Source organism: Phalacrocorax carbo, chromosome 1 (assembly GCF_963921805.1).
Source record: "Phalacrocorax carbo chromosome 1, bPhaCar2.1, whole genome shotgun sequence".
NCBI classification, from domain to species: Eukaryota; Metazoa; Chordata; class Aves; order Suliformes; family Phalacrocoracidae; genus Phalacrocorax; species Phalacrocorax carbo.
In genome coordinates this window covers 198,285,049-198,313,025 of record NC_087513.1, presented here as the reverse complement: position 1 = coordinate 198,313,025, position 27,977 = coordinate 198,285,049, and the positions used below count along the sequence as shown (strand labels likewise).

At 37.0% G+C, this 27,977-nt stretch overlaps 1 protein-coding gene across 4 annotated transcripts in view; it reads left to right on the top strand.

The window, feature by feature from the left end:
- Positions 1-5,355: 5,355 nt before the first annotated feature.
- The window catches only part of IFT88 (intraflagellar transport 88), a 48,947-nt gene continuing 26,325 nt past the window's right edge, over positions 5,356-27,977 (top strand). Inside the window, exons 1-15 of one of the 4 annotated variants that reach the window (XM_064441180.1) lie at positions 5,356-5,738; positions 6,545-6,638; positions 7,650-7,712; positions 8,450-8,506; positions 10,195-10,248; positions 11,750-11,813; positions 11,890-11,959; positions 12,975-13,065; positions 16,245-16,349; positions 17,454-17,560; positions 18,208-18,318; positions 18,418-18,649; positions 20,206-20,276; positions 20,730-20,816; positions 23,428-23,527. In XM_064441180.1, coding sequence (XP_064297250.1) covers positions 6,549-6,638; positions 7,650-7,712; positions 8,450-8,506; positions 10,195-10,248; positions 11,750-11,813; positions 11,890-11,959; positions 12,975-13,065; positions 16,245-16,349; positions 17,454-17,560; positions 18,208-18,318; positions 18,418-18,649; positions 20,206-20,276; positions 20,730-20,816; positions 23,428-23,527 — 1,302 coding nt within the window. In that variant the 5' untranslated portion in view covers positions 5,356-5,738; positions 6,545-6,548. Of the gene's footprint in view, positions 5,832-5,915; positions 5,941-6,544; positions 6,639-7,649; positions 7,713-8,449; positions 8,507-10,194; positions 10,249-11,749; positions 11,814-11,889; positions 11,960-12,974; positions 13,066-16,244; positions 16,350-17,453; positions 17,561-18,207; positions 18,319-18,417; positions 18,650-20,205; positions 20,277-20,729; positions 20,817-23,427; positions 23,528-27,977 lie in introns of those variants that run through there. The other 3 variants (XM_064441179.1, XM_064441178.1, XM_064441181.1) reach the window with 3 other exon arrangements.

The window sequence follows — 27,977 nt, the reverse complement described above, 5'->3', positions numbered from 1 at the left end:
CTTGTACTGGCAGCAGGAGAGGCCCCTGTGGAGCAAACATGCACTCACCAGCGTACATGGTCTTTCTTTTAGTCCAACAGCAGTAGAAGCAGACTTGACTTGTGTTGGGAGCTGCAAAGTTGATCCCTCCATGTTTTTAGTCTCTTTCTATTGAGCATGCTCCTCTGCTGTCCCACGTGAGGAGCTGAAATCTGCTACTGGCTGTGGAGAGGAGGTGGGCTTACTGCAGGGGAGGAGCAGGATGGTATAAGAGAGTCGTGTAATAAACAAGGGGAAATAAATCGCATTAACTGTGAGCCACAGGGAGGTAGAATATGAAGGAGATGTGAATTCCCCCTTGCAGAAAATAAAGGAATTGCATGCTTCTAAAATATAGAGTGTCCTAGCCTGAGCTTTTGGCATGGGATGAAAACAGAGGCATAGTTCACACTTGTTAAGTATTTGGTCGGTTTAATACGTTACTTGCTCAGCAGAGCAACCAGAAAGTACATTTCTATTGTAATGGACTATGGTACGTTTCTATTATCTACTTCTGATCCTAATGGTTCAGAAAACATAATGTCTTCAAATGATAGCTTTAATTTAATAACTTTATTCCTGTTCTGTAGAGTTCTAACTAATGGTTTGCATATTGTAATTATAACTAGTGATTATATTAAAATTATTATATAATTAAAACTATAATTTTGATTATTGCTGCTAGTTCATGCAGTTAATTTAGGCAGTCTTTCACAGTGCAAATGGTCTTATGCAAATACTATCAATATTGCTGATTCTTAATGAAGCTACCTGCAGGAATCAGCAAGTAAATAGTAATAAAATAGATGTTACAAAAATATGATTCAGCAAAACTAGATGGAATTTTATCCTTTAATAGTAAAAATACCTGTTAACAAGATAATTTTCCTGTTGCAAATGTCTTTTAAACCCAAACTATATACAACATATACATTATTAATAACGTGTTATTCATAATGAGGTTCTTCCATTTGTTTTGTTTGTTTTCTAATTGTACATAAATTGAATTATTTACTTGCTTTAATACAGACTGTACAGTAAGTTGATGTTTAGAGCAGAACTATACTGAATATTTTCCACCTTTAGAACTGTGCTGAAAAGCCTTTTTAAAAACTTTCAATATAACTCTATAAAATATTTTTACGTAATTAATTCCTCATTAAAAACCTAACCCTGAACATAATTCTGACCCTTGTACTTATCGTTGCATCAAGAGTAGCTCTAGAAACTTTATTTTTTACCTTGAATTCTCTTAACGTAATTTATATATATGCTCACCAACCCAGTGATCACACATTTTAAATTGTTTTTTAAATCTACAAGAGATGAGAGGCTTCTTTAACTTAATGTTTCTATGTTAGGAAACATTAACTGGTAGAACTTCATGTTAAAAAGTGCTATCGAGGTGTGTTTTTAACAGCACAGAAATAATGAGCTAATATATAAACATTCTAATGCCCATACTGTTCATACACTTGATAACAGAGGAAAGTAACATGCAATATGTATCTGTTGATAAGATAAACGAGCCCAGAGTATCAAGGCTGTAACACAGACCAGTCAACAAAATACTGAACAGCTGAAGTTTGAATTTTCAAGTACAGGAAGAGCATGATATGAGGCTTTAACTTTTTAATTTTTAATTGTCTTTAAAAAAAATTGTTTACCATTAAGTTCAATTACCAGTCAACTCTTAAATCTTCAAATAAAAAAAAATATTTTGAAAGATTAAGTATTAGAAAGGCTTAAATTTTAAACACATTCTGTATTTCCCTTTGGTAATTTTTAGAGGTATGGTGACAAGATCCGTTAGCTCCCAGAGGAGTAGTTAAACGCAGCTTCACTGTTTGTGGCAGTCGAGCTAGCTGAATGGTCCCCACACAACAGCAGAAAATTCTGAACACCTGGTCAGTGCAGAATTCAATGGTAGAAAAGGACTTTTAAAAGATTATAATGGGAGAATTACTTTGTCAGTTCAGACCATTTTCTAAAAACAACAATTAGTGGCTGATCTGACGAACAGTTAAACTGCCCGAGCAAGGGTAAGGTACACACTAACAATGATTACAACAGGCAACGGTGGCCAGTAACCCCTGAACTCACATTGGTAGGTCCAGGAAGAGTTTGTCTGAGTCCTTATTTGCAATGTTACCGCTGCAAAAAGACACATATACCATGTATTGAGAAGCAAATAAATTTGTACTGTTTAAGAGTACCGCTTCATGCTCTCCTTAATCTGCTGTAAATTTTCACTGAATTTACTGGATCAGGTAGTTGATGTCTTGAAAGATAACCGAACAAAAACCTGATCAGATCTGCAGTTTGCTTCAGCTGCACAAGCATCTAACTCATTGCCAGTCAGAGGACTGATGCGGGGCAGAAATGAAAATCAGGAAGTATGTAAAGAATGGGGCAGCTTCATACAGTGACAGTGCTGGCTTAATCCAACTTAAAATGAACTGGAATCCACACACAACACTGCTTGGGCTGTGTACTAAATTTACGACATTTTTTTTGGCAGCTTCACATTCCAGATTGCCCTCTGGATTTAGCCAAAACCAGTAAAGACAGTTACATCATATGGGTTTCTCCCTGTAGCATGATATTGTTAGAAGATATCTTATAAGCACAACACATGATTAACATCCCATGTTGCCACAAAGGATCCTGAGATTTTTGGGGTTTGTGTTAAATCTTCATGTGTTAAGGTCTATTTATACTTCGTAGCATCCAAAAAAAAAAAATTGTAGATGACACAGCTTTTAGAAACATAAAAAAAGTCTGTTGAGACTCTCATTGTTGTGGGGATGTCAGAAGTAGTAGCTGGACCAAGAGACCTCAGGAGTTAGGCTGGGGAGTGTTCCCAAGATCCTGGCCCCTGGTGCACACTCCGGCAGGATGGGCAACGTGCGGCATTGCCAGGTGCCTGAGTTGACTCTCTCTGGGGTTAAAATAGCTTATTATAGTGTTAGCTAGTTATCATTCTCCCAAACAGTTCCCAGTATGGTCAGGGACCATATGGGCCAGGGACCACTTCCAGGAGCTGGTTTGAATGTATACACCCAATCTTGGAGGGTAAGAAAGTTTGATAATATGAACATGGTCAGATTCCAGTGATGGAATTTACAAGATAGAGGCATTGCCTCCTTATCACGGTGCCTTCTTTCCACTGCCCTAGATAAGTGGGCTGAAACATCAGAATATGCTGGACACCAGTATGCCCAGGTCCCCGATATAGACAAGGTGGATAGCAGAGCTAGGACTCTTGTCACAGACTGTACCTGCTGCTCAGGTACATGTTAATATGTCTGGAGACAATCAGAAAAATCTAAAAAACATAGGCTCATTTATATATGAGGAGTCACAGGCAGAAAAGGGGACTAGAAATGTATCTATATTTCTTATGCTGAAGTTAATCATTTGTGGCAAGTAACTCACCTGAAAATTTTTCCCACCTTAAGTCTGTTATTCTGCAAAATATTTGTATTCCAGAAACTTGAGGTATAAAGATTCTCATGTCCAAAGGTCTCGTCTGAAGTTTCTGTCTGAAAGTGGTTCATGCCTGGAACGTGAACACGTTAATGCAAGAGTGATAACGTCTTAATACTTCTTTATGTTATCTTTGTTTCTCTTGTTGGGAGCCGGAGTATCTCTTCAGAAAGGACTTTGAGGCTGAAAGGTGAGCAGCAGAAAGCCCTGACACTGCATGATGCTCACAGACCCTGACCATGAAAAGGGTGTTCTGACTGACTCTGCTCTCTGAGGCTTTCTTATGCCATAGGCATAAGGCAGTAGGGGTAGGTTACAATTGGCCTCGTAAAATATTTTCTCTCTCAAAAGTAGTGTAGGCCTGTTCAGAGATTCCTGCTCTATTCCCTTTCCCATTTAGGCATGAGAAACTTTCCCCAGAGTGTAATCATTTGCTGTGGGCAAATCAGCTGACACTCGCCATGGTTTCCAAAATACCAACTAAGAGAAAGTAGTAAAAATGGTAGTAGTAATCACCTTTTTCTCAGACATTAGGGCCTGTAATTTTTTATTTAGTTTTTATTGAGCCTTTCGGTTTTGAGAGCAAATTTCTCAGCTCACTGGAAGAAATGGTGCAGCTGAGCAACCCGGGAGTGAGCGGTGACTGTGGGCAGAGGGCACAGGCCAGCGATAGTCTGGAGCTGGAGAAACGTGCTAACGGCATGCACTGTGATGAGGTACTCTCAGGTATGGGACATGAACTTGAGCACAAGGTTTGACAGCTATCCAAGAAGCCATTTACTTTCCCATGGTGGATTGGCTTTTCTCTCACGATAGCAAATCTATAGCATAAAATACCAATTTTCACCATCAAATTACAGTGGGTTGGCTTTACTCTTGGGAAGAAACACAAAGAAATTTAAACTAGATATAAGGATGGGAGAGAGGTCCTGATATCCAGCCTGAATTATTCTATGATCCTGTAATCCTAGATTCCTTGTTACGTAGAAGTCTAGAATTTTTCCACATTCTGAAATTTAATTTCTCTCTAGTTAACATTTCAGAAACACCAACTCATTTATCTTAAAAATTTTTCCTTTAAAATCGGTAAATATTATCCACGTCACAGACTTTTATTTGCACACAGCAAAGTAATGTATAGCAGAAAACAGATCTTGATTCCATTTATGTTTTCCTTATCCCATGGTCTAAAGGTAGGCAGTTGGATGAGTCCACCATCCTTCAAAGTAATTTTGTGTTCCTCTTCCGGAAGATGAGGAAAGCGTAGGGGGAAACAAAATTTGTTTGTATGTCCATCATATGACACAAATTTTATTCCTTAGCATATACAGGCTCCCACCTTGGAAAGAGGCACAACTGAACTCAGGAAATTAAATGTATGTTTAAATGTTTGCGGATCAATTCAGAGTAAGTCCTAGAACAAGCAAAAAGTCAAATTTAGTTCATATTTAGCTCTAGCCTGGTGATCAACAATGAAAGAGTTCAGAGTAGTAGTTTCCCACCTGAAAAATGGTAATGGAAATTTTTGGATTTGTGTGGGTTACTCCCTGCAGTTATGTATTTTGGAGGACATAATTTTCTCACTGTTTAATTTGCAGAAACGAGATGAGAGTCGACTTTGGTATTTTAACCCCCCGACTAAGCACGCCCTAGCCGATCCTGGCCGAAAGCAGCGCGTCAGCGGGCTCGCCGGCAGCTCTGAGAGGCGGAGAGGATGAGCTATGCCAGTGGCACAAACCCCTTCAGCCCAACCGCCCGCCCCACTCTTGCGCCGCCATTTGCCGCGGGAACGTCCCCTCACAGCAGGCGACGCCCACACGGGGGCAAAGGCTTCGGCAGCCGCTCTGCGCGTGCGCCCGCGGACCAGGCGTGGTGTTTCAGGAGACCGCGTCGGCTGGCGTCCCCCCTAGCAACGCGGGCCGCGGCGGACCCGGCAGGGCGGGCCCGGCGGCCTCCGCCGCGCTCGGGGCAGGGGGAGCGGGCCGCGGGCGCCGTGTCGGGGAGGGGTTGGCACAGCTGGCACCGTCGCGTCGGTTCCCTGAGTTTCTCGCTGTCCCCCCGCGCTCCGCTCGGCAGCGCGGCCCCTCCGCCGGCGATCGGGCGCCTTCTCGCCGCCTCCGGGAGGGCCGAGCCGCTCCGTGGCACATCGCCGCCGCCGCCGCCCGGCTTCGGGGCTGACCGAGGGAACCCGCAAAGAGGAGCGGTTCGGCTTCAGGCGGCGGTGGCACCGCGTACGGCCGAGGGGAGGGCCTCGCCGAGCGGGAGGGGAGCCGGGCGGCGGCGGGAGGTGCGGCCTTCGCCCTGGCTGGGGCTTACTTGCCAACGTGCGTGCATTTCATACCGTGGCTGAAATCAGTGTTGGGTGTTTGTGAAATTAGGTAGCCAGGCAAAGAGAGACCTCCTTCGTGTCCTCAGTGGGGGGAAGGCTGCAAGGTGAATGCAGCTGTCTTTCACACTAAAATGTTTGTGAAGAAAGACATGGGGACCCAGGCTGTGTTAATTCTAGTTTTTAAAAACTGCTTGAATTGAAATGGCAAAATTACATGAAGAATGTTGCATGTAGAGAATAGCTGTGGTTGTGTTGATATAAGGACACAGGTGAAGGAAGGTTTGAAGCTGGAAGAGATATCTTTCATTAGACTGACTACTATGGCTTGGCCTAATAAAGGCAAACTTAGAATATGAGAGAATTATTTTAAATCTGAATTATCTGAGAATGTAAAGCTACCATGTGAAGAGTAATAGTTATTTGTTATGACCATTTAATGATAAATATCTTTAAAACAGTTTTAATGACAGTGTTATGAATACTTAAGAAAATCTAATTCTATTAAGTGATGCCACTCGATATTGTTTATAGGTGAACTCTAGGTTTTTATCACTAATTATAGCTTATTTTTAATTTAAACGGCAGCAATTAAAATTAAATAGGAGCTCTTTTGAACTTGTAAACCTTATTACTATTTATATTTTACATTTTTAACGATATCTGTGTAAAATCACTGAGATAATATTTGGCATGTTAAATGTTTCACAGAAAAATGATGCAAAATGTGCATCTGGCTCCTGAGGCTGATGAAGATGATCTTTATTCTGGCTACAATGATTACAATCCCACATTTGACACAGAGGTAAAAATATTTGCTGTTTCCCACCTTTCCCATACATAGGCTTTTAACTTCTAAGTACAAGATAAGGACGTGGGTACAGTAATGCACAAGTGTACTACTGCTTTGCAGTGAAATTTTCTTTGTTTAGCATGAAATATATAAAGCTTCACCAGGATCTTTTTGAGTAGTTATTTTTTGATAATTTTGTATTCCAACAAAATACTTGTGTGCATCACATAGCAGGTCTAATATGCTTTAATGGTTAGAATTTACGAAGTATAAAATCCTGGTTATTTGAAGGCCATATTCACATGCAGGCACGTTCAATGTGGTGTTTCCCAGGCAGTGTGCAGCAGCAAGCTTTCGGACAAAAGAGGTACTTATTTGTCAGTAGGTCATTGAGCTCTTACTGTGCTGCAGCTGAAGGAGATAACAGTAGTGTGAGGTCCTCTGTGCAATTGTTAGAGCATGTGGTATGACTTAGGGTAACCCTGCAGACCACATTCTGGTAACTGCTGGTGTAGTGGAATTGGAACAACATGGGGGGTCATTTAGTCCAAACCCACTACACTGCTCAAAGCAGGGCCAGTGTTGCAAGACTTGGCATCTTGTGAGAAATCCCAATACCAAATTCATGGGAGTTGCGTTGTGACCTCAGAGACATGAGATATCTTAATGTATTGGCATGACAGGCATTAATGTTAAAATTTAGAAACAGTACTAAGCTTTTGGAGGGAAATACAATTTCATGTTATATTTTATCACTTGAACTCTGCTTCCTCAGTGTGTTTTTATTTTTCAGAGAATAATGAGTTTTTTCCATTTCCTAATCTAAAACACCAAAAAAGATAGACCATATAATGTAATCATTATTCATTGTCAGGAAAACCTGTCATTCAGTTGACTTCAAGTATTTTTGGACGAAGAATTGTTTTTCTGCCAATCTGCATTCAGTAGTCATATGGTTCTGGAATTGTAGATTTGGGTGTCAGGGTTTTAAAAGTGTTGATGTTTTTATTTCATCTTTTCTAGGACTTAGAAAATGATGTAGCTTTTCAACAGGCAGCAAGAACAAGTCATGGTAGAAGACCCCCTGTAAGTACTTTTAAAAATACATTGCAATAGTGTAGGCCTTCCCTAGAGCCCTAGCCTCTAATTTTGGCACTGGTACAAAATTATCTTGGGAATTTCTTCTCTATTTTTTTTGTCTGCTACTAACACGAATCTACAGACTTCAGTTATTTATATGAAAAATAAGTTAAAAATTAGCAGAGCACGAGTTCCATTAAGTTTTGGAGCTAAGCTAGAGCAAACAAGGAACTTTGGTTGGAAATGCATATTCTTGTTTGATAAAATGAGATAAAACATTATTAGAGAGCAAAATGATACTTTCTGAAAGGGCTTTGTTTAATGTTCTGACATAGAATTATTGGCTCTGACATACAGGGTTGAGATGCATACTAGACGGTGGGATTTAGAAAATCACGTGTTATTGTTATAATCACTTTTTCCTCCATAGTAATGTAATTTGCATTAATTTTCATACTTTCATTTAGCTGTGACTTAATCTTTTATCAGTTTTCAAAAGTAAATATAAAATTGGCACCTGTACTTGAGAAATACGTATTGCATGTCTAAAGAAGAGCTGGAACTGTCTGATTAATGTTATTACTTTGCCAGAATAATCTGGTTCTACAAATGCTTTAATTGTCACAGAAAGAATTCTCATTATTTCTATGAATTCATTATAGAAACTATATAGAAAGACTAATAATTAACATATATGGTTTTTAATTGGTGGTGGTGGGTTTGGTTTTTTTTTTTCCACTCAGGTGACAGCCAAAATTCCTGGTACATCAGCTTCAAGACCTTTAGCTACTGGATTTGGGGTACATTTTTGTTCTGTTTTATTTTTAATGAAAATGAGGTATTTACCAAAAAAATACATTTACCATTTAATGCCTTGCACAAAGTGAGCTCTTTTTATCTAAGTATTTCCTTCCAGTGAGCTAGACATATTCATTGATTTTAATTAATTCACAACTCCGCACTTGGTCAAGGCATGGTTACGGACTTTTTCTCTCTTTTTTTTCTTTTTCTCCCAAATAGTTTTGCAAATGAACTTCTGAACTGTATAAGGCAGTAGATTCTGAGGTATTAACCTGATTTTCTTGCAGGGGAACTGGATGGGTTGTAATTTGGGCTTGGGAAAATTTTCTGAAAGTCAAGGTGAAATTAAGTCTTTTAAAATATAGGCTTTCAAATCACCTCTAGTTTAACCAGAAAAAGTTGGTTATATACTCTGGTGTACTTAACCCATTTTAACTCTTAACTAACACCTTAACCTGTTTTGCTATGGAAACAGAAGTTATGCTCTGGTTGTATATCCACTGGCCTCTCAGCCCAACAAATTTTCAACCTGTTAGCCTGTCTCAGTCAAATTTGAAAAGACAATGCTCTTGGATATAAAGTTCCTCTATGTTTTATGACAAGTAAAGAAGGGAGATCACGTTGCTTTAGATCTCTTATGCAAGTTAGCTGGGTAACAATTTCAATACCTAAATTCTGTTATAAGTCATTGCAATGCAACCTTAATTCTGAACCTTCTGTTAACCTGCTCTGGATATATTCATTTTGAGAATGTTTTTTCTTAGCAGTTGTATTTGCAGGTGTTCAGTGTAGCATCACACTGATGGGTTAAAGGAGCGCACGCTTCCTAAGGATAATAATGACTGAGGTGTTCAGCTGCATTGGTAGAGCTAGAAACCTCCAAAGCATTGTCCAGTCCACGGTACTACCTGTTTCACTCTGCAGATTTGCTTCTCCTGCACTACAGTCCTTGTTAATGTAGATACAGCCTTAGCAGAAAAAATGAAAAACAGTCATGATGTGTGGTGGATAGTGGGTAAAACAGTAAAGCATAGGCCTCTGGGTGGGAATTAGGGGAATACTTTTTCATGGCTTGGGACCCTTAATTTTTGTCTTTGTATTGTATATTTGTAGCAACCTTTAGTGCTTGCTACTAAATATTTCACACTTATTTATTTACATTTTAACACTGCTACAGAAGGACAGTATGTGCCATGACAGCTAATGGAAAAGATATCCATTGGCAGTTTCAAAGTATATCTGTATTTGCTGTACAATAATTCTTCATGGAAGTATGACTTAAAATCTACCCCATATTAATCTCTTATCAGTTGTACTCAGAATCTTACTGAAGTATTTTGTGCAAATTACTTGTTCAATTTAAAGGTAGTAATTTCAATAATTTAATAATGGAAAATACTGCTGCCTAGTTAAATTTCTATGAAATTTTTTAAAAAAGATCTGACAGAACTATCCAAATACATAAAAAAAAATACTGTGAATTTGTGCTAACTGAAGTGTTCATCACCTTTAAGTCTGCCAGGCACTGGCAGTATATTGCATATGAATAATGTAAACAGGAATTTTACAATGAAATTATATGACAGATCAACTCCTAAAACTCAGTGTTGAGAAGACTGTAGATAGCCTTTACAGGCTTCTAATGCTTTGTGAATGGTAGTTTCAAACAACTTATTTATTTTTGTAGTCAAAGGCAACTTTAACTTCATCAATGGGAAGACCAGTGACAGGAGCTATACAGGTAAAAGTTTCAGTATTTATATTTAACGTTGATTGGGAACAATGGAGTTTTCTGGTACATGTTTGGGTTTGATACAAGTATTTAACAGTTCATTGAAATAATACAAATTATTAGGCTGGTTCAATTTGTGCTTTTTTGGAAATACTAGTGTTGGAAAGCATGAAGGGTTGCGATGAATATTTTATTTGAGCACAGGGTTGGAAGTAATACCAGTGTAGTGTGTTTTAACAGTTATTGACATGCAATTAATAATTTTGCATTGAAATAGGAGAAAGGTAGATTCTGGTTTCCATGCTTTCCTTATGTACTTATACTCTAATAAGAACTTGCTGCAATTTACCAATGACTTTACCATCACCACCCTTAAGTATATTGACTTAATGTTAAATATATCCATAGCCACTATATCCTTTTGTCAGCCCAGGGAGGAAACGGGAATCATCAGGGAGCATCAGGAGTAGGGCTAGTCCTGAGGGGAAGGCAAGCCAGGAGTCCAGAGGGAAATTGGATGGTCAGCATTGTAGGGCCCTCACCGGCCAGGACCCAGTCCCGCAATTCCTGAGCAAGGCAAGAAGGATCCACCCAGAAATGGTTGCCGTGTCCAACCAGAAGTCCAGAATGTAAGGCGGTATCATAGTGATGAGGCAGGTCCAAGGTCAAGCCAAAAAGTCAATGCATAGGCCACGGCTAGGACCAGTGATCACTGGCCAGGTCCATAGTGATAAGGCAAAGTTAAGATCAATCCAGGAGGTCAGTCCACAGGTTGAAATCTGGATCAAGGGACTATGTGGCTAGGCATAGCCGTGGCTGATGTGGAAACCAGTAGTCCTCCAACAAAGCTTAGGCAGGGGCTGAGGGACCAGTGTTGAGCTTAAAGCTCCTGGATCCATGGGTATGGTGTGTGGTTGGAGACCCTGCGTGAGTCTGGTCAGGGCCGCTAAGGTTTGTTAGTGCACTCAGTATCCTGAGAGGAAAGTTTAATAAGCTGGCATGGGGCAGGGTCAGATATTCTTGTGTTGTGAGGCATTGTCTGGTAATAAGTTAAAAATACAAAAGAAATTGTGCCTCTCTTGGTTTAGCTCAAGGAAAATGTTCTGATCCATAATCACATAGGATTCTCTGTAATGTCAGTTAAAATCAAAAAAGCAACTGAGTTCTGAAACAGTGTGACAGTAAGCTAGAGTACGTTACAGATCTCAAGACTAACAATTAAGAATTTTCTAAAAATAAAAGATGTTTGAAATTAAGTATTCTGAATACATATAAAATTTTCACGAGGTAGTAAGTGTTCCTTTGTGTCTGTTACAGTTTCCAACAGTGTTTGCTCCTCTACTTTGTAGACAGGATATTTGAGAAAAAAAAACATTTAAAAAATATTTGGTTTACAAGGTGATAAATTATTTTTGTATTTAAAGGTTTTGTAATACGTAACCGATGTCTATGCTGTCCCCAGTCTATTTTTTAGGAACATTATTTTAACATGTCTTCCTTTTTATTTAAGGATGGGGTTGCTCGACCAATGACAGCAGTGCATGCTGCAGGTTACACTAAGGCAGCTATGAGAGGTACAGTTTGTAGAAATCACCGGCTGCCAGAGGGAAATGTTATTTTACAATTTTCAGTACTCCATTAATTTTGCAGGTTCTTCATTTGATCCTCTTGGCCAAGCAAGAGGTCCTGCTCCACCTCTGGAAATGAAAAATTCAGACAGGTTTGTTCAGTTTTGCATTTAAATTATTTCAAAGCATTAACAGCAACAAAAACCCAATCATGTGTAGAGTTAAAAAACATCCAGGCAGTTATGAAACGTTGAGGGGCCAAACTTCTAACTTTGTGGAATAGTGCCACAAGCATTTATGCATGCAGTTAGCTGACTCACTGGAGCAGTTGCACTGACTTTCAGGAGCATCTGCTTTGACGCTTTGGTTCTGACAAGCTCAGCAGCCTGGACATAGTTGTTGCCACACAAATGCTGTGATACTTACATAGAATTGTAGAGGATTATGGAAGAATGTGTGACAGCCAAGGAACACCATGATTCATGCAGCTCTCTGGGAAGAACTTGGGAATTTGCCTCCTGTTTCCCCCTGTTCACTCTGGCCTTAGCACTTGAGGTAAAACTGAGATTGTGAAAGTTTTGCAGGCTGGTGTGAATGTTGGGGAGTTTGCTCATAACAAGTCATCGAGCTTTTCAATACAAAAGTTGTACTCAAATATAGCTATATAGGAATAGGGGATCCTACTGAAATGTATGATTATTTAACTGAGGAAAAACTCTAGAAGAATAACAACTTTTAATTAAAATCTGCATTTGCAAGCTATACTTTAAAGTGTTATCTATGCAAATAAAGGTTGAATTAATTGCTCTTAATACAATATTTCATTTCATCAGGTGTTTGATTTGGAAGTTTTATCAGCCCATCTGTTTGTTCTGCCATTACTTCCCCCGAACAGATTTGGTCCATGAAATTTGTATGTCTGCCTTGGTCTCATAAGAGGATTTACGTTTTCTTAGGACTGTTCTCAAATTAAAAGTGTGCATGTCTTATCTTTGGAGGATCTTCTCTGGGCATAGTTTCACATTATATTTTCTTTGATGGGAAGACCAGTTAATTCTGACATGTGATACATTGCTGTGTTGTTTTATTGAAAATATCCTGTGTAAAAGTTTAGTCTTTGCTGTTATGTTACTAGGGATAATCTTCTTATTGTTATTTTTATTTCAGTTCAGAAGAGAAGATTAGGCAGTTGGAAAAAAAAGTGAACGAGCTGGTCGAGGAAAGCTGCATTGCCAACAGCTGTGGAGACTTGAAATTGGTAATCTTCCTGGATTTTGCTTTTGCTATTATGTGAAGAACAACTTGTATATATAGATGTTTCAAACTGACTTACGTTTAAACATTTCAAATTATTAAAATAATCTTAATTCTAACTTTGTTGTGACTCTTCTAATCCAGTGATACTTTGTATTGCCAAAAAAAAAAAAAGGTATGAGCTGTTTCTTGGCATATATATTTAAGATTTCAGTGTTAGGAAAACTCCTTTCCCCATATCTCTGGCCTCTTCAAATGGGCCTGATCAGTTAGACATACTGGCACAGATTTGCCCAGTCTAACCTATGGGGAATGGGTGACACTTCTTCAATACAAGGCTTGTAATTGGCATCTTTGCAGCATTTGATCCTCAGATGTGTAAGGATCTTGTCTGAGTGACATTCCATTTCCTTGATGTTGCTTGGGCCTTTTGGGTAATGTGATTTTCATCCAGGACTGGTGCTCAGCACCAGGATCAATCTCACTTAATCCACCTCCATAGTATCCTTCCATGTCAGGGCTGTTTGGTGCTATAGCATATGGTAGACTCTATATTGCTTTCCTTGCACTATGAGTGTCAGCATGGACAATTTAACCTTTCCATCCTTCAGAGCAATATCGTGTCAGTTAGTAGTGGCTGAATAACAGGCTCTAGCCCATTTGATTTACATCTAGTATAGATGTAATTAGTGAATTCAAGCTGTTCGGACATGTTAGTGTTTTTAATAAATGTTGTCCTTTTGTCTGGCACAAAGGAATATTTTTCTATCCGCACTCTGATTCAGACAATTTAAAATATCTCTTTGTCTTGTGAAACGTGGTGGGTGCAGCATCATTTAATCTTACCTCAGCTGTCTTAATATAGAGGTAGTCTTAGCTGAAGTTTGGATCTGTTAAGAAGAATGCAGTCCATCTTTTGATAGACCTTCTTTGTTCAGAAGTCATTGTCTTTGCATTGAGGTCTAGAATTGATTCAGCTCTTGGGAGCCACGCTGACCCAATGACACTGAGGGCTTTCTTATCTTGAAGGGACTTTATATTGTCTGGTGCTCTCCACACACAATGAAGGCCTCCTTAGCTCTCTTATGCAAGGTGATACTGTGCACCTGTGCGATGCTTCTCATCAGACTACATATGTTATCCTTACAGTCTTATCTGTATTTGGCAGATTTCTTAAGTAGTAATCCTTTATTTACATGTTTCAGGCCTCCTGTAGGTGAGAGATTCCATGTTACAGTGCAGGACCTGCCCTTTGTAGAGAGGTACCCAGTGTTTCGTTTAGAAGCATACTTGGTTAAAGGTTTTCGCTTCTCTTCAAGACGGCAGTTTACCTTTGGAACAAGTGCAGCAAGAATGGACTTTTGTCAATGATTTTATGTCTATGTAGTGTGAATATTTTCAAATACAGAATAGGACATTTACCGTATTAGACTATTACTGGAAGATTTCAGACTTCCAAGATGGATAACATCTTATATCTTTTTGCCTGCTACAAAGACACGTTGTATCTATTGCTTTTGACAAAAAAGCTGTCCCAGCTGTGAATGCATTCTTGCTTCTCTGGTCAAAAGGCCTGGCATATGCCTTTCTTCAGTTTGTGCAGCAATTCCAGTGATACTGATCAAATTAAGACAAGGTTGAACATTGATCATCTTGATTGTGGTAGCCTAGACAGTTCTGATATCAGGATGATACTGTACTGTGTGAGGACTGCCTTTATGCTTGTATCTACTAGGCCAACCATCTGGAATCCTGGTTTACCTCAGTCATACTCCTTTCCAAGGATTTTTTTTTTTTTAATTATCTGTTGAGCTAATAGGCTGATAGCTCCTTTGGAGAGAGGGATTTCGCTTACCAGATCTTTGTCTAGCAGCCCACACTGTAGGGAGTTCAATTCCTTGGGGAGTTAACAAGAAGGCTTCTAACAGTGAAACTCTATGACCCAAATGGGGACTTAAGTCTGGTGTTTAGACTGGATGGGTCCACCTTTCAAGCATCATAAGATCCTCTTATGTTGCACTTTGTAATAAAACATTTTTTTTCTGCTGCTGATAGTTTCTGATCAGAGAGTATGAAAGAAGTCTATCCATTTATTATTTGAATTAGGGCAAGTATCCTTACATACCTATCCTAACTTATTTCTGATATAATGTCTGAATTTCATGTTCACTACAAGATGACCCAACCTGTTTTGTTAATTTTTCTTGACTCTTGCATTTATGGCCAAGAATGTTGTTTGTTTCTTGATGTCAAAGGTTTATTTCTTATGTGGATTATACCAGACCATTCTGAGGGTCCTCTAGGATGTTTGTATTAGTTTCTGACAAGTTCAGCAGAGTATGCATTTTCCTGCAGAAGTCATCAAAGTTGCCAACTCATTATTTATAAAACAAGCAAGTTGGATTTACCTTCTATCATAAGGACTAAGAATCAAGCTGTGTATTAAGTACTTCCTTCACCGCTAGCTGCCAAATATCACATATCTACCTTCAGTGCTAGCTGTTACTTTTTTAACCATTGCATCCTTGCAGAGGGACACAAGACTGCTAATGGCACTTGTAGACCTGTAGCATTACTTGCACTAACGGCCTTGACACCAATCTGCACAAGATTATCATTGGATAAAATAATAATATTGGAGTTACTCAAGTTGTGAATGTACATGTGAAATACCACTTATGGATAGATAAAAAAGGGAAGCAGTTTACCAGCATCCGAAATTAGTCAAGGTGTGTGAACAGTATACATTTGTGCAACATGTGCGTTTACTTCCTGCCTTCACTTTCTTCTTTCCAACACCTTCCTTCACTGGGATTCTGGATCCAAGGAAACATGCCAAGCCTAAATGTTCCCTCTTTTTAAATTTTTTTTAACATATATGTGCACTTCCTATGATTTATACAAGCAGAATAATCTTCGATGGTTGTAAGTGATTATGGCATATATATATGTGTGTGATTGAATTTCTCTAAAATTATACAGCTGAGCAGACTTAGACTAACTGTATGTCTGCTTATTGTTAATTAACACCTTTCTGTGGGTTATTGCTACTTTTCAGGCATTGGGTACAGTCTAAAGAAAATAGACATGAGTATGTTCTTTTCATACTTGTTTTGAATGCATTTTTGCTGTCTTGGGTTAGTAAGATTCAAGGCATTGCTAAATTTTAGTATTTTATTTAAGGCTCTGGAAAAAGCAAAAGAGGCTGGAAGAAAGGAGAGAGTATTGGTGAGACAGCGTGAACAAATTGCTGCTCCAGAAAACATCAACTTAGACCTCACTTACTCAGTAAGTGCTTAGAAGTCTTCAATGAGTGAAAGGTGTTGGTAGCAAGCCTACTAAAGAGACGTTTCAGTGTTTGCTGAGCATATGTGTGCTGTAATGCTCCTAGCAGTATACATCAGACACGGTCTACATTTAGGGGCAGGGGAAGTTCATGAAGCTAAAGTGAATGACTTCTTGAAGTTAAAAACTTAACATTGGATTGCAAAGGTCCATTTATATGATGGAGTCTCTTCCCTTGCAATCTCAAATACCAGACAAACCACGTAGTCAACTTTAAGTGAAGAAGGATGCCCATGAGTATCTATTCCAGCTACCTACTCATATACAAAACATGCATATCAAAATATAGCAGATGTAAACCCTTTACTTCAAAAATAAATAGTCTAGAAAATGTAACACACCAGGAGAAGAAAACAGGAGATATCAGACACTGCCTTTGACTTGAACTATAGTGACAGACAATGTATTACACAAAAATAGGATATATTAATATTCCTAAATCCTGAATCTTCAAGCATAAAAATATCCATAAAAATACCTAGGGAGAAAATAAAGTTGTACTACTTAAAGTAGTGCTGTAGAGAAAAATATTAACAATGAATGTGTCCAGTTAAGCAGACCTAGTAATTTACTTTATGGAGAAGGTCAGAGTAAAGCTGTGGAAAAAAATGTCAAGGTATTTTACCTGACACCAGTTTAGGAAAAATTCTCTCTTCATAAACAGAGCAACTGCAGGTCGTAGGACCGTTTTCCACACATTGGGAGTCATAAATTATGCACAGTTTCTGAGAATTATCTTGTATTAATGTTTTTTAATAGCCTTGAATGATAATGTTGTGTTTACTTAGGTCTAAGGCCCACTTAACATGACTTTTAGTGGTAGTGAAAGTACAAAAATAAAAGAATTGGCTAGAATAAGCAGATTTGAAATGTGTTTTCTCTATGTCAATGTACAAGAACAAAGGACCATTAAAGATGAGAAGCTTAAAACTGGTAAAAGCAATACTTCCAAGGTAAATAATTTGGAATTATCTATTATGAATTCAAGTTTATTACTTGAGAGAACGTTTTTTTTTTTTCTTGTACTATAATTCTGTTTTTCTATAGGTTCTTTTCAATCTGGCCAGTCAGTATGCTGCTAACGAAATGTATGCTGAAGCACTGAATACTTATCAAGTTATAGTGAAGAACAAGATGTTCAGTAATGGAGGTAGGTTACATTGCAAAGTGGATTAAAATTGGTATTCAGGCACTCAAAATAAGGACTTCATCTGTGTGATGTTGACTCACAGAGATCTCAGTCCTCATGTCTGCCAGTCAGAGTGGATGACAAGTACTCATAATCTCCCACTTGGTATAACTTAATGTGGGTTGACTCGCCCAACTCATGAAGTCTTTTCTTTCTGTAGGCTAAGCTAAACATAAAGCCAAATATATCATTTTGTCATGCAGCACACACTATACTATCTGCTGTCATACTGATTTTTTCTCTGTTGGCTCAGGTTTCTCCTTCTGAAAGCTTCTGTTAGTATTTTGCACATCTCAGACCCCTGCAGTACACTTTTCTCAGAGACACTTATTTGTGGCTGTCTTCCTGGAGAGCACTATAATCTCTACCTCATCCCTCAATTCACAATCAAAATCACAATACATCTTACATTGATAGTTCTTTTCTAGGTTTCATTACTACTTCATCTCCTGAGTGAAAATTCACAGAGGGCTGTTCTGTGCAGTGCCACTGGTACCTATAATGATGAGAAACTTAAGAAGTTGTTCTACTCTGTTACTTTGAAACAATTCAAAAAGCTGTAACTGTGCTTTAAAAAAAGGCTGTAACTCATTGACTTCTTTTGATAGGTAGACTGAAGGTGAATATGGGAAATATATATTTAAAGCAACGGAACTATTCCAAAGCTATCAAATTCTACCGTATGGCTTTAGACCAGATTCCTAGTGTCCACAAAGAAATGAGGTGAGTTTATACTGGTAGGCATGGTTCTGAAGTACAAGTTTTGGATACAGTATGACTTGATAGTTAAAAATATAACCTAATCCTGATTTCTTTATTTAGGATTAAAATAATGCAAAATATCGGAGTTGCATTTATTAAAACTGGCCAATACGTTGATGCCATTTCTTCATTTGAACACATAATGAGCATGTCCCCAAACCTGAAGTCAGGCTTCAACTTGATCCTATGTTATTTTGCTATTGGAAACAGCGAGCAAATGAAAAAAGCCTTCCAAAAACTGATTGCAGTTCCCTTGGAAGTGGATTATGATGACAAATACATTTCACCAAATGTAAGTTTGAACAAAATAAACTATGTCTTTGTAAGGTAAATGAGGAGAAATGTGGAGAGACATTGAATGCTTGGACCATATCAAATATGTAAATCCATGTGTATTTATGTATCTAAAATAATTTTTTTTCTTTACCAGCATGAACTTAGTGTGGCAGTACTGCTCAGGAGTGTAAAATAATATTGAGAACGTTCAAATCTTTTTTTCCTCAAGAGATATGATGTACATAAAAACCACACCACACGATTGTCTTCATAATGATTTTGTTGAAATTCATCTGGTCTGACTTACGTAGCTCACTTACTGCTTTGCCTCCTTTATTAATATAAAATTTTAATAAAAGCTTATAAGCTAAAATGAAGGGAGTGAGGCAGTGAGTGAGTTATGCAAGCTATCTCACAAGTGCTAATAAAACTTGTAATACTGTAGTGTTATTTTACAGAAAAAAAATTTAGTAAAGTTTACAGATACTTAGTTTATTAGACTTTGTTGGAAACGGGACTTCCTTTGTAGCAGCTTATGATGTTAAAAACAGGAGAAAGTAATTAATAGGTTTAGGGTCCCTCTTAGAAGGGTCGTCTATAGAAAGATCAAGGCAAGCCCTTTATATTCTCTTAGCAATCTTTATTTCAGTAATGCAAAGCTTCCATTTTCAGTCCTAAGGATCAAAGATATAGTCTTCAAACTATTTGCAGCTTCAGAGTAGCTGTTGCTTCCTATTGTCCTAGCATAAGCAAATAGAATTTAATATATGAAGCATATATATTTATTTGATAAATATGTATATAATTTCTCACATAGCTTTTTATAGATAATTGATATATATATAAAATTTCACATATTAGAACTTATATGACAGTAAGTGTCATTAAACACTTGAATTAGTTGAAGGCTATGTAAGATCATTCATTGGAAGAAAAGCTTTAGACTGTAGAAGTTCTTTCCAAGGACAGGCAAGCTATAGTTTTAACAGCTGTTCCAAGTATTGTTATGAGGAGGTCAGAAAAAAGATCACAAAGTTTCCTTCTGGTCTTTATTTTTTATAAATCTGTGATCTATCCCTGATAAATGAGGAATGGGTGTCTACCCAGCATACCTGCATTAGTTGTTTTAGAACTGAGATGTGTGATAGAAACCACAAGATGATTGTGTGCGTTACTGGAATGAGAAGGTAACACAAGTCCTCATCTGCTGAATACCAGTGCAGTTCAGCAAATACCGAAGCATGCTTTTATTTTTAAGCATGTGAATATTCATGCTGATTTGCAGGCTTCCCAGTCTGATACACATGACATTAGGGTGGTTAATAGGTGTAGTTAATGTGAGCTATGACCACATACGTGAGTAGAAAAACAGGATTAAAGTAGTCTTAATGCCAGATGTCAGATTTTGTGGTTAGAAAACTCCTTTAAACTGAAGCTAGCTTCTTGAAATGTGAAAAGTAACTAACTGACGTTATAGATTATGTAATTTGCATCAATTTATGTTTACAGCCATATTGTCTGTAAAATGTATGTATACTGGCATAATTTGCAGTTGTTTTTTTCCCCCTCCAGGATGATCCACATACAAATCTACTGATTGAAGCCATTAAAAATGACAGCTTAAGACAAATAGAACGTGAGAGGTAATGGTGGAGTCTGTTCTTTCTTGACTGTGGTGCCACGCAGTTTAGCTCCTGAAAGTATTACCAGTCTTCTCATGTGTCCATATCTCTTCCTATAAAAGTTTTTCCTCATAGTCCTTAGGAAAGAATGTGCTTGGAAGAACTGGTTGGATCACTCAGTTTAGTGTACTGCACTGAAGTAGAATATCTACCCCAAATGCTATAGGTTACACTGCTTAAAATTTGCAGCATTGGGCCTTTTAAAAAATAAAACTACAGTGTGCAGTGAAACAAAAACATTAAAAACGGAGACCTTTAGCAAGATACAGGGCAGTAGCAGGGGCCTGGTTAGATTGACTTCTAAGATTGTCCTGAGTGCAGGGAGAAGCAAGTTATTTTTTGTATACTTGTTTTTGAAATAGTGACATGTTTGTGTGTTGGTTTTTGTTATTCTTTTTTTTTTTGTTTTGTTAGGAAATCCATGGCAGAGGAATACATCATGACAGCTGCTAAACTCATTGCACCAGTAATTGAGACATCTTTTGCAGTGGGCTATGACTGGTAAGAGTCAAGCAGGGTTGCTCTTTATCTAAACTATATGCCAATCTCTCATGCCACTTATGAAACCAGATTCACAAACATAGCCTGGGAAACATAGTTTTTTGCAAATGTCAAATATAACGTCCAGGCTATTTTCAGTTTGCTTTTGGAGAAGAACCAAAGAAAGCGTTAGAATCCATTCTGTGTTAAAAATTAATTTTGTTGCATTTTTGTTGAAATTCGACTACTGATTATACATTTTGAGCAGTTCTGTATTAGCACAAAAACATCTTAAAGTTCAGTTGAATTTGAAAATTCAAGAACTTTTAAAAATCTTAATATACAACTGCTATACAGGAGGCAATGATTGCTTCTCTTCACTGTAAGTTTGAAGATAGCATAATGAAGACTTGGGGTGCCTAAGAAGTTTTCATGACTCTACAGAGCTGTTTTATGTAACACTGGAATCTGAATATTATTAGAAAGGTTTATTTGCATTTCATTTATAAACTTAATGCTTATCAATGTAAATTTAATCTACTGTACCTTAAACAAAACAACTCTGTACAAGTGTATACAGTGATAGGCTGCTGGTAGAGTTTACCATTTTGATTTTTGTGTCTGCTTTATTTTTCAATTTACAGCTTAGCTTTTGCTTTCTGTGGTATTTTCTACAGCAGAATACTCTTTTAAATCAAAATAAAATAGACACACTTTCTAAAAGGGCAGTTTAAAAATTGTTAATACAACTTTTCAAAATGAATTTTTAACTGGTTTTTAGTTTTCTATTATAAGGACTTTGATTTTTTTTTTTGTACTTTTAATAACTTTATTGGAAGATAACATGTACACAGATGAATCTTGTGTATCTGTTAGCAATGTTGCCACTACAGATATGTTCAATGTTTTGGAAGTGAAGGAGGTTTGATGGGAAAAGAGAACTTTCCTCTACCAGTTTTTTTTGACCAGTTAGGATTTTTTTTTCAAGTTTGCAAGTCCTATAATTATAATTTACTAATAAAGCTGTTTATACTAACATGAAGTAATCTCTCACACAGACATGTTTAATCTGCTGGAGTCCACAAGGTGGTGTGTGACGGTTTAATAATCATTATCATCTTATAATTTCCCTACTTTTGCCACTCTGACTTCTGTCATACGTATGCCTTATGAAAATTAGCTTGCTGCTTTATAACTCATTAGCATGAGTAAGTCAGATTTGTTTGCTTTGTATCTTGTGTTTTTGCACAAGAAGACTGGAAAAGGTTGTTAGATATTCACTTTCATTAATGCGATCCACAAAATACTTGTCATGAAGTAAACCACTTTTTCGTATCTGTTCTGGCTAATTAATTAACTAACTTATGGTGAGATGTGTGGGATTGTTTTGTGCATATCAGGACAGATTTACTCTCTGCTCTTCTAGGCTGAGGTATTCAAGCCCAGTGAAGAAGTCTAACCAGCAGTTTGAGCTTGGTTTTCCAAATACTGCACTTTGTTATGAGTCCTTTGAGTATTAAATGTGCTTTTAATTAGATCAGTTTTATTTACAGAAATAAAGTGGGGACAAATAATCTTCAGACTTTGTAACTTCTTTCTTAAAATGTGACATAATCTTGGGATTATTTTGCCATATTCCATAAGGAACAGTTGAGTAGTTAGAGCTCATTGCATTTTATGGTTAAAAGATGTTAATGGAAGCATTTGAAAACTGGTTTTTGTCCTTTCTTTTATTACAGATGTCTTTGCAGAAATTGCTATTTTTTCAATATAATTCTTCCTCCAACCTGCAACGGCATTTGGATACTTTGAATAGAGACTGTCCATGTGCCAACCCAATTATAGCAGCAGTTTGTAAATTAAACTTTTGTTGGTAAATTATCCAACTGTTAGAAGAAAAGAAAAAGTCTTTCCACCACTTAAAAAATGAAAAAGTGAAGGGGAGTAAAGAAGTATCCCACAAACTTGTTTGTTTAATGTGCTTAATTCTGAACGGTTTGAGAGAACAGTATATGTATGCAATAAATAAAGGTCTTCAAAGGATTAGGCAATTTTAAAGTACATCACATGAAACCCTGGAAGATGGCATCTGTGAATGAACATCTGAACTGTCTGCTGTGTTCTGTTCTGCCCTCATTTTGCAGAAGACCCTAAGCCAAAAGTAACTGGGGACAATCAAGAGGAGGTTTATTATGATGACTTTATTATTATGTAGCTCAGGGACACAATCTGCAGTTTCTGGCTTTGTTTGTAATGCTGGTTTATGGGTTTGGTAGTATATGTGACAGGAGATCAGGCTTGAAAAATCAACTGATAAAATGTATCCAAAGAAAATAGTTTGGAAAGTGATCTTAGTCAATATCTTATGTCAGATATCACTCAGTGATGGAAAATAATGTGATAATCAGGCAGCTGACAAAAAAAATGAGAGCTGAGACAGTGTTACTGAGCTTGGTTATGGGAATAAAATGGTTTTTTTTTTTCAAATTTTTTTAATCAAAGTGCTCTTTGCCCCAGTAAAGGAAGAACAGCTAAGAAAAACTCACTTTGGAAAGCTGCAAAAGTCTATAACTTAAAGTGGCATTTGCACAGATGCATTTTGTTTATATTTGTGCCTTTCTTTCTCTTGCAGGTGTGTTGAAGTAGTAAAAGCTTCCCACTATGTAGAGTTAGCCAATGACCTGGAAATAAATAAAGCCACTACTTACTTGAGGCAGCAGGAATTTAACCAGGTAGAGTAATTTTTCACATTACTACTTCTTAATACTGTATTGGCAAAGATATCTTTCTTAGCCACAGCATATTTTTCAGTAAGGGAAAGAATGGTTTATGGAAACATAATTATGTTGCTGCTGGTCAGTAAAATAATTCTATAAAAACACTGACAAGAGATTACTTTTATGTAAATGAAATTTCTGCCACAGAAGTTACAGTGAATGCAGTTCATGTCAAAATTAAGACACCTAAATTTAGTTGTCTTCACTGGGTGTCCAAGCTGCCATTACAGTTAATGGAACTGTAATCAGTACAGTCAATAGAGCCTAGAAACCATGGTGCTAATCAACGTGGAGGTGTTTTCATTAGTATGAGGTGAATCTTTCTCTCTTACGTTGACTATAGTACCAAAACATGCAGATGTACTTCATATGTATCTTTATTATTTATGCGAAGGTATTCTCACTGTTCTCTATGTACCACAGCATTCCCTAATGTAATCTGACCTTGAACTTTAGCGAGCCCTCCTATCCTTCCATTGAAATACAAACTGGAATTAAACTAAGCATCTGCTCAGGGGCTTGCACAGTTCTGCACCTCTTTATAAAAAAAGATTACACCCCTGGAGGGCACAGAGGGCTAGGATGAATCACCATTACTGAAAAGATATTATAGCAGTTTAAGCCACAATGTATATTAGCAAATAAAGAAGGTCATAGGAAAAATACAGTATCAGTACTTCCAAGTAAAAGTACAGATCATTGCTCAAAATTCATTAACTGGCAGGAGTTCAGAAGATGGATCTACCAAAATCTTTGTGATTTTACAGTTTTTGTCATGCATATTATTCCATGTTCCCTTTTCATTGTTTTGTAGTATTTTTAAATATACATGTGAAGTAACTGTTGGCTATGTTGAAATGACTTATGTGTGTTTATGTAGGTAAGATCTCTCTCTGTAACTGGCTCTCCAGTCACTAGTTATACAAATTTCTTACAATGAATTTTATGCTGAACTGCCTTCATGGTAAAAATTGTCACCAATCTCTTGCTAATAGGTACAGTAGGCTGTTAACTGTAGCTTTCTTCTTCTAGACATATAAATTGTAAATGTAGGTGTATAAATTAATATCACAACTTAGCTGTTTAAGGTTTTGGTATTATCTAAGTGAATGTATAGCTTTCTTAAAATGTTTTATTTTAAGACAAATACATTTTTTTGCTCCTAATCAAATTTTTCTAGGCTGTGGGAAAATTTATAATACCTGGTTTTCATCAAAATTGTCATATGACCTCTTCTTTGCCTGTGAAAAGAAGCGTGGTTTGAAATATGAGCAGCTGGAAAACAGTTTCATCTGAACTATAAGAAACTTACTTATCTGACAGGATTTGCCCAATTTCCTTCTAACGTGCCCTGTTCAGTAAATTCAGTGATAGGAATGCTGAATAAATAAGAAGGAATATAGCAGCCCCCGGGATTGCATGAGTGGCAAGAAGTATGAGAGATCATATACAGCAAAATTACAGCTGAAGCTGAGTACCTCTGTCATCTTCCAAGGTCCTTCACCTTACCATAGCTTGGAGGGATGTGCACAGGGCCACATGCTTAACTCTAGCCCACTCTTCCTTCTCATTTTTAAGCTCTTCTGGTTTCCTGAGCAGCTCTTGCTCTTCCTGTCTGTCCTGTCCTCTTCTCTTTCCCTGTAGATACAGCAAGAGAGTTATCCTTTATTATACTGCATGTCTGACTGGTAGCTTTTCTGAGATTAGGAAGCAGTTTGAAAGTTTGGAAAATCTTGGGCAAATCTAGTAGCTTTATTGATGATAGCTTTTGGAGGGTGAGTGTGTTACAGGTAGGTAAACAGTCATATGATCTCAAGAATTTACTATTTTGATGGTAATTTTTTGTGATTTCTAGTTAGTATCCAGTATAGGTTTTTTTAAAAAAACCAATTCTCAGAGGTAAAATGAGATACAGAGATTGTTGGTGAAGTTTCTGTGTAGTGTTCTGATGGAGGGAGAGGGAGGGTGTTGGAAGTTAGGAGTAAGTGGAGAAAAGGCTCTTTTAATTTTGATGATGTGGTAGAAGACTTCTAACCTGCACGGGAGTGACTTAATAGTGGAGTGGGACTGCAGAATGGTGATTGCAGAGAGTCTATTTTTTTATTCTAATAAAACTGCAGCTGCCACTTATATTCATCCTGTCTGTCTGTTGTTCATATACTTACAAACTCACCACCTGCTCAACACACCTTTGGCTGAAGAACAAGAATGGAAACTTTTTGAAATATTCAGTTTCAAGGCTGAAAGTTTTATTGGGTTTCAAAAAAGAACTGAAATAGATTTCTGCTGTAACTATAATGGGCTTAAGTATGTCCTCATCATAACGAATATGTTATTTTATAACAGTCCTAGCAAAAAAGAAGTCCAGTGGAAATTACCATAATATGTCTAGATTGTATGTTCTTAGGGTTTTTTTGTATTAGATACTTAGAATGTTTTATTAATTTCAAAGAAAACTCTGAAATTTAATTTATAAACAAAATTCTGCAGGTTAACCATGCAACTCCTTAACGTTGTGGCAGACCTTGCTTGGGTCAGGCAGGCTGCTTTGAAGTTTAACTTGTGGAAGCAAATAATTTAGGTACACCGGAAATTTAGGTACATCGGAAAGAATAATTTGGAATATCCACGTTTTGACTGTAGAATCTGAGTGATAGTTATTGTTGGGATTTAAAAGTTAGAACTTATTTAGAAATACATAAATTTAGCTGATGATACCGTGACAGCATTTCTACTTTGCAAGGACAAAAGGAGTATTGCTATGGATTTTCATCCTAGGGCTCATAATTGTTGAAATGGTTCGAGACCTGCAACGTAATTTACCAGTAAGTTAATAGAGTGCAGAGTTATATGAACTTTCCATTAGCCGTGAAAAAGAGATTACTTCCACTCTAATTTTTATTGTCAAAGGTACCATTTAGCAGTAAAATCAAAGGTAATTTAGCTACGATGGGAAATGGCTTTTCAGAGAGTGACTTAGAATTGTATAGCTCTAAGTTCACAAAAAATGAATTCCATTGTAAGAAATGCACAGCTTTTACTCGAAGCAGCAAGTCTTTGCTTAAGAGTAAAGTACCTCAGATATAGTAGTGCTACATCCATAAATATTTGGGACCAACCCCTTTTTGGAGAGAGTCACAAATTTATATAAAAGTTTAACATCATCATAGTTGAAGTCTTCCATTTGAGAGACCATAAAATCTAAGTCCTAACTTTTCAAATGCTTTTCCTGATTTAAGTTAGTGTATTTTTTTTAGAGAATTTTCTATTGTTAGGAGAATATTATGATCTTTAGTAGTTCATAGTTCTTGGGTGGAATGTAGTTGTCTAGATCAATGAACTACATTTAGCTGTATATATTTTGTCATTTATGTGTCATTAGTACAGTCATGTTTTTTGTGTAAAGTAACTGTAAAAACAGTCTGTATGACAGTCACTTAAAACTTGTTTCCTTTATGTTTGTTTTGGCATTCCACATACAGTATCATACATTCACTTTGATATGTAAACAGCAGCTTATAGATTTCATTTAAAGGAAGGAGGAAACTTCTGAATTGCTAATGTAGATGGCTGAACTGAGGTTGCCACATCTGTGTTTTAACAGATGACAGAACTGAGCTTGCTGTGATATTCTAACAGTTTGTGTAGTTAATATAAATATTTAGTGTAAAAAAGCCAGATTTTCTTAATAATTTGGTCTGCAGTTACAAATGTTACCACATAGTCAATGGAAAAAAAAAAAAACCCTGGTTTTGTAGTTCAAAGTTTCTTGGATAGTTTATTAGCTATAAACTTGTTTACTTTTTGTCCATAAACTTCTTTATTTTGAAGTTTATGAAACTTACTTTTTATGTAAAAGATTAAAAAAAAATCTTCTGGCCTCAGTTTAATGTTTGAGTACTTCTTAAACTTAGACAGGCGGCGGCGTCTTATTACACAAAACAACTGCAAGTTGAAATCCAATACTACTGTTGCATATTTTTTTAATATATTGTGTACTTTTTTTAGCTTTTTAATAAGTGTTTTAATGTAAATCCTTTTTGTGTTCACTTAACTGGAAAAATAAGTATGAGAATTTTAATTAGTTGATTAGGTGAAAGCAAGTAATATAAACTTGTGGTTTATATGTGTAGAATTACCAGATACCTGTGTACTTCAAGGTAGCCATATCTTATCTAGACTTCGAAGAAGTAATAAATAGCCAATGCTTTTGATGTTTTGTGACCAAGATTAATATTGTATATAATATAGATACACTTCTGTGCATATGTGCTTACAAGTGTGTGCTACAAGCTCTAGTAATTATCATGCATGTGAGTATATGGGTCAGTAATTTTAGCTGTTACTGTGAAGTTTATCAATGAAAGAATTATGATGTAAGTTTGCTTCACTGGGAAGTAAGTTG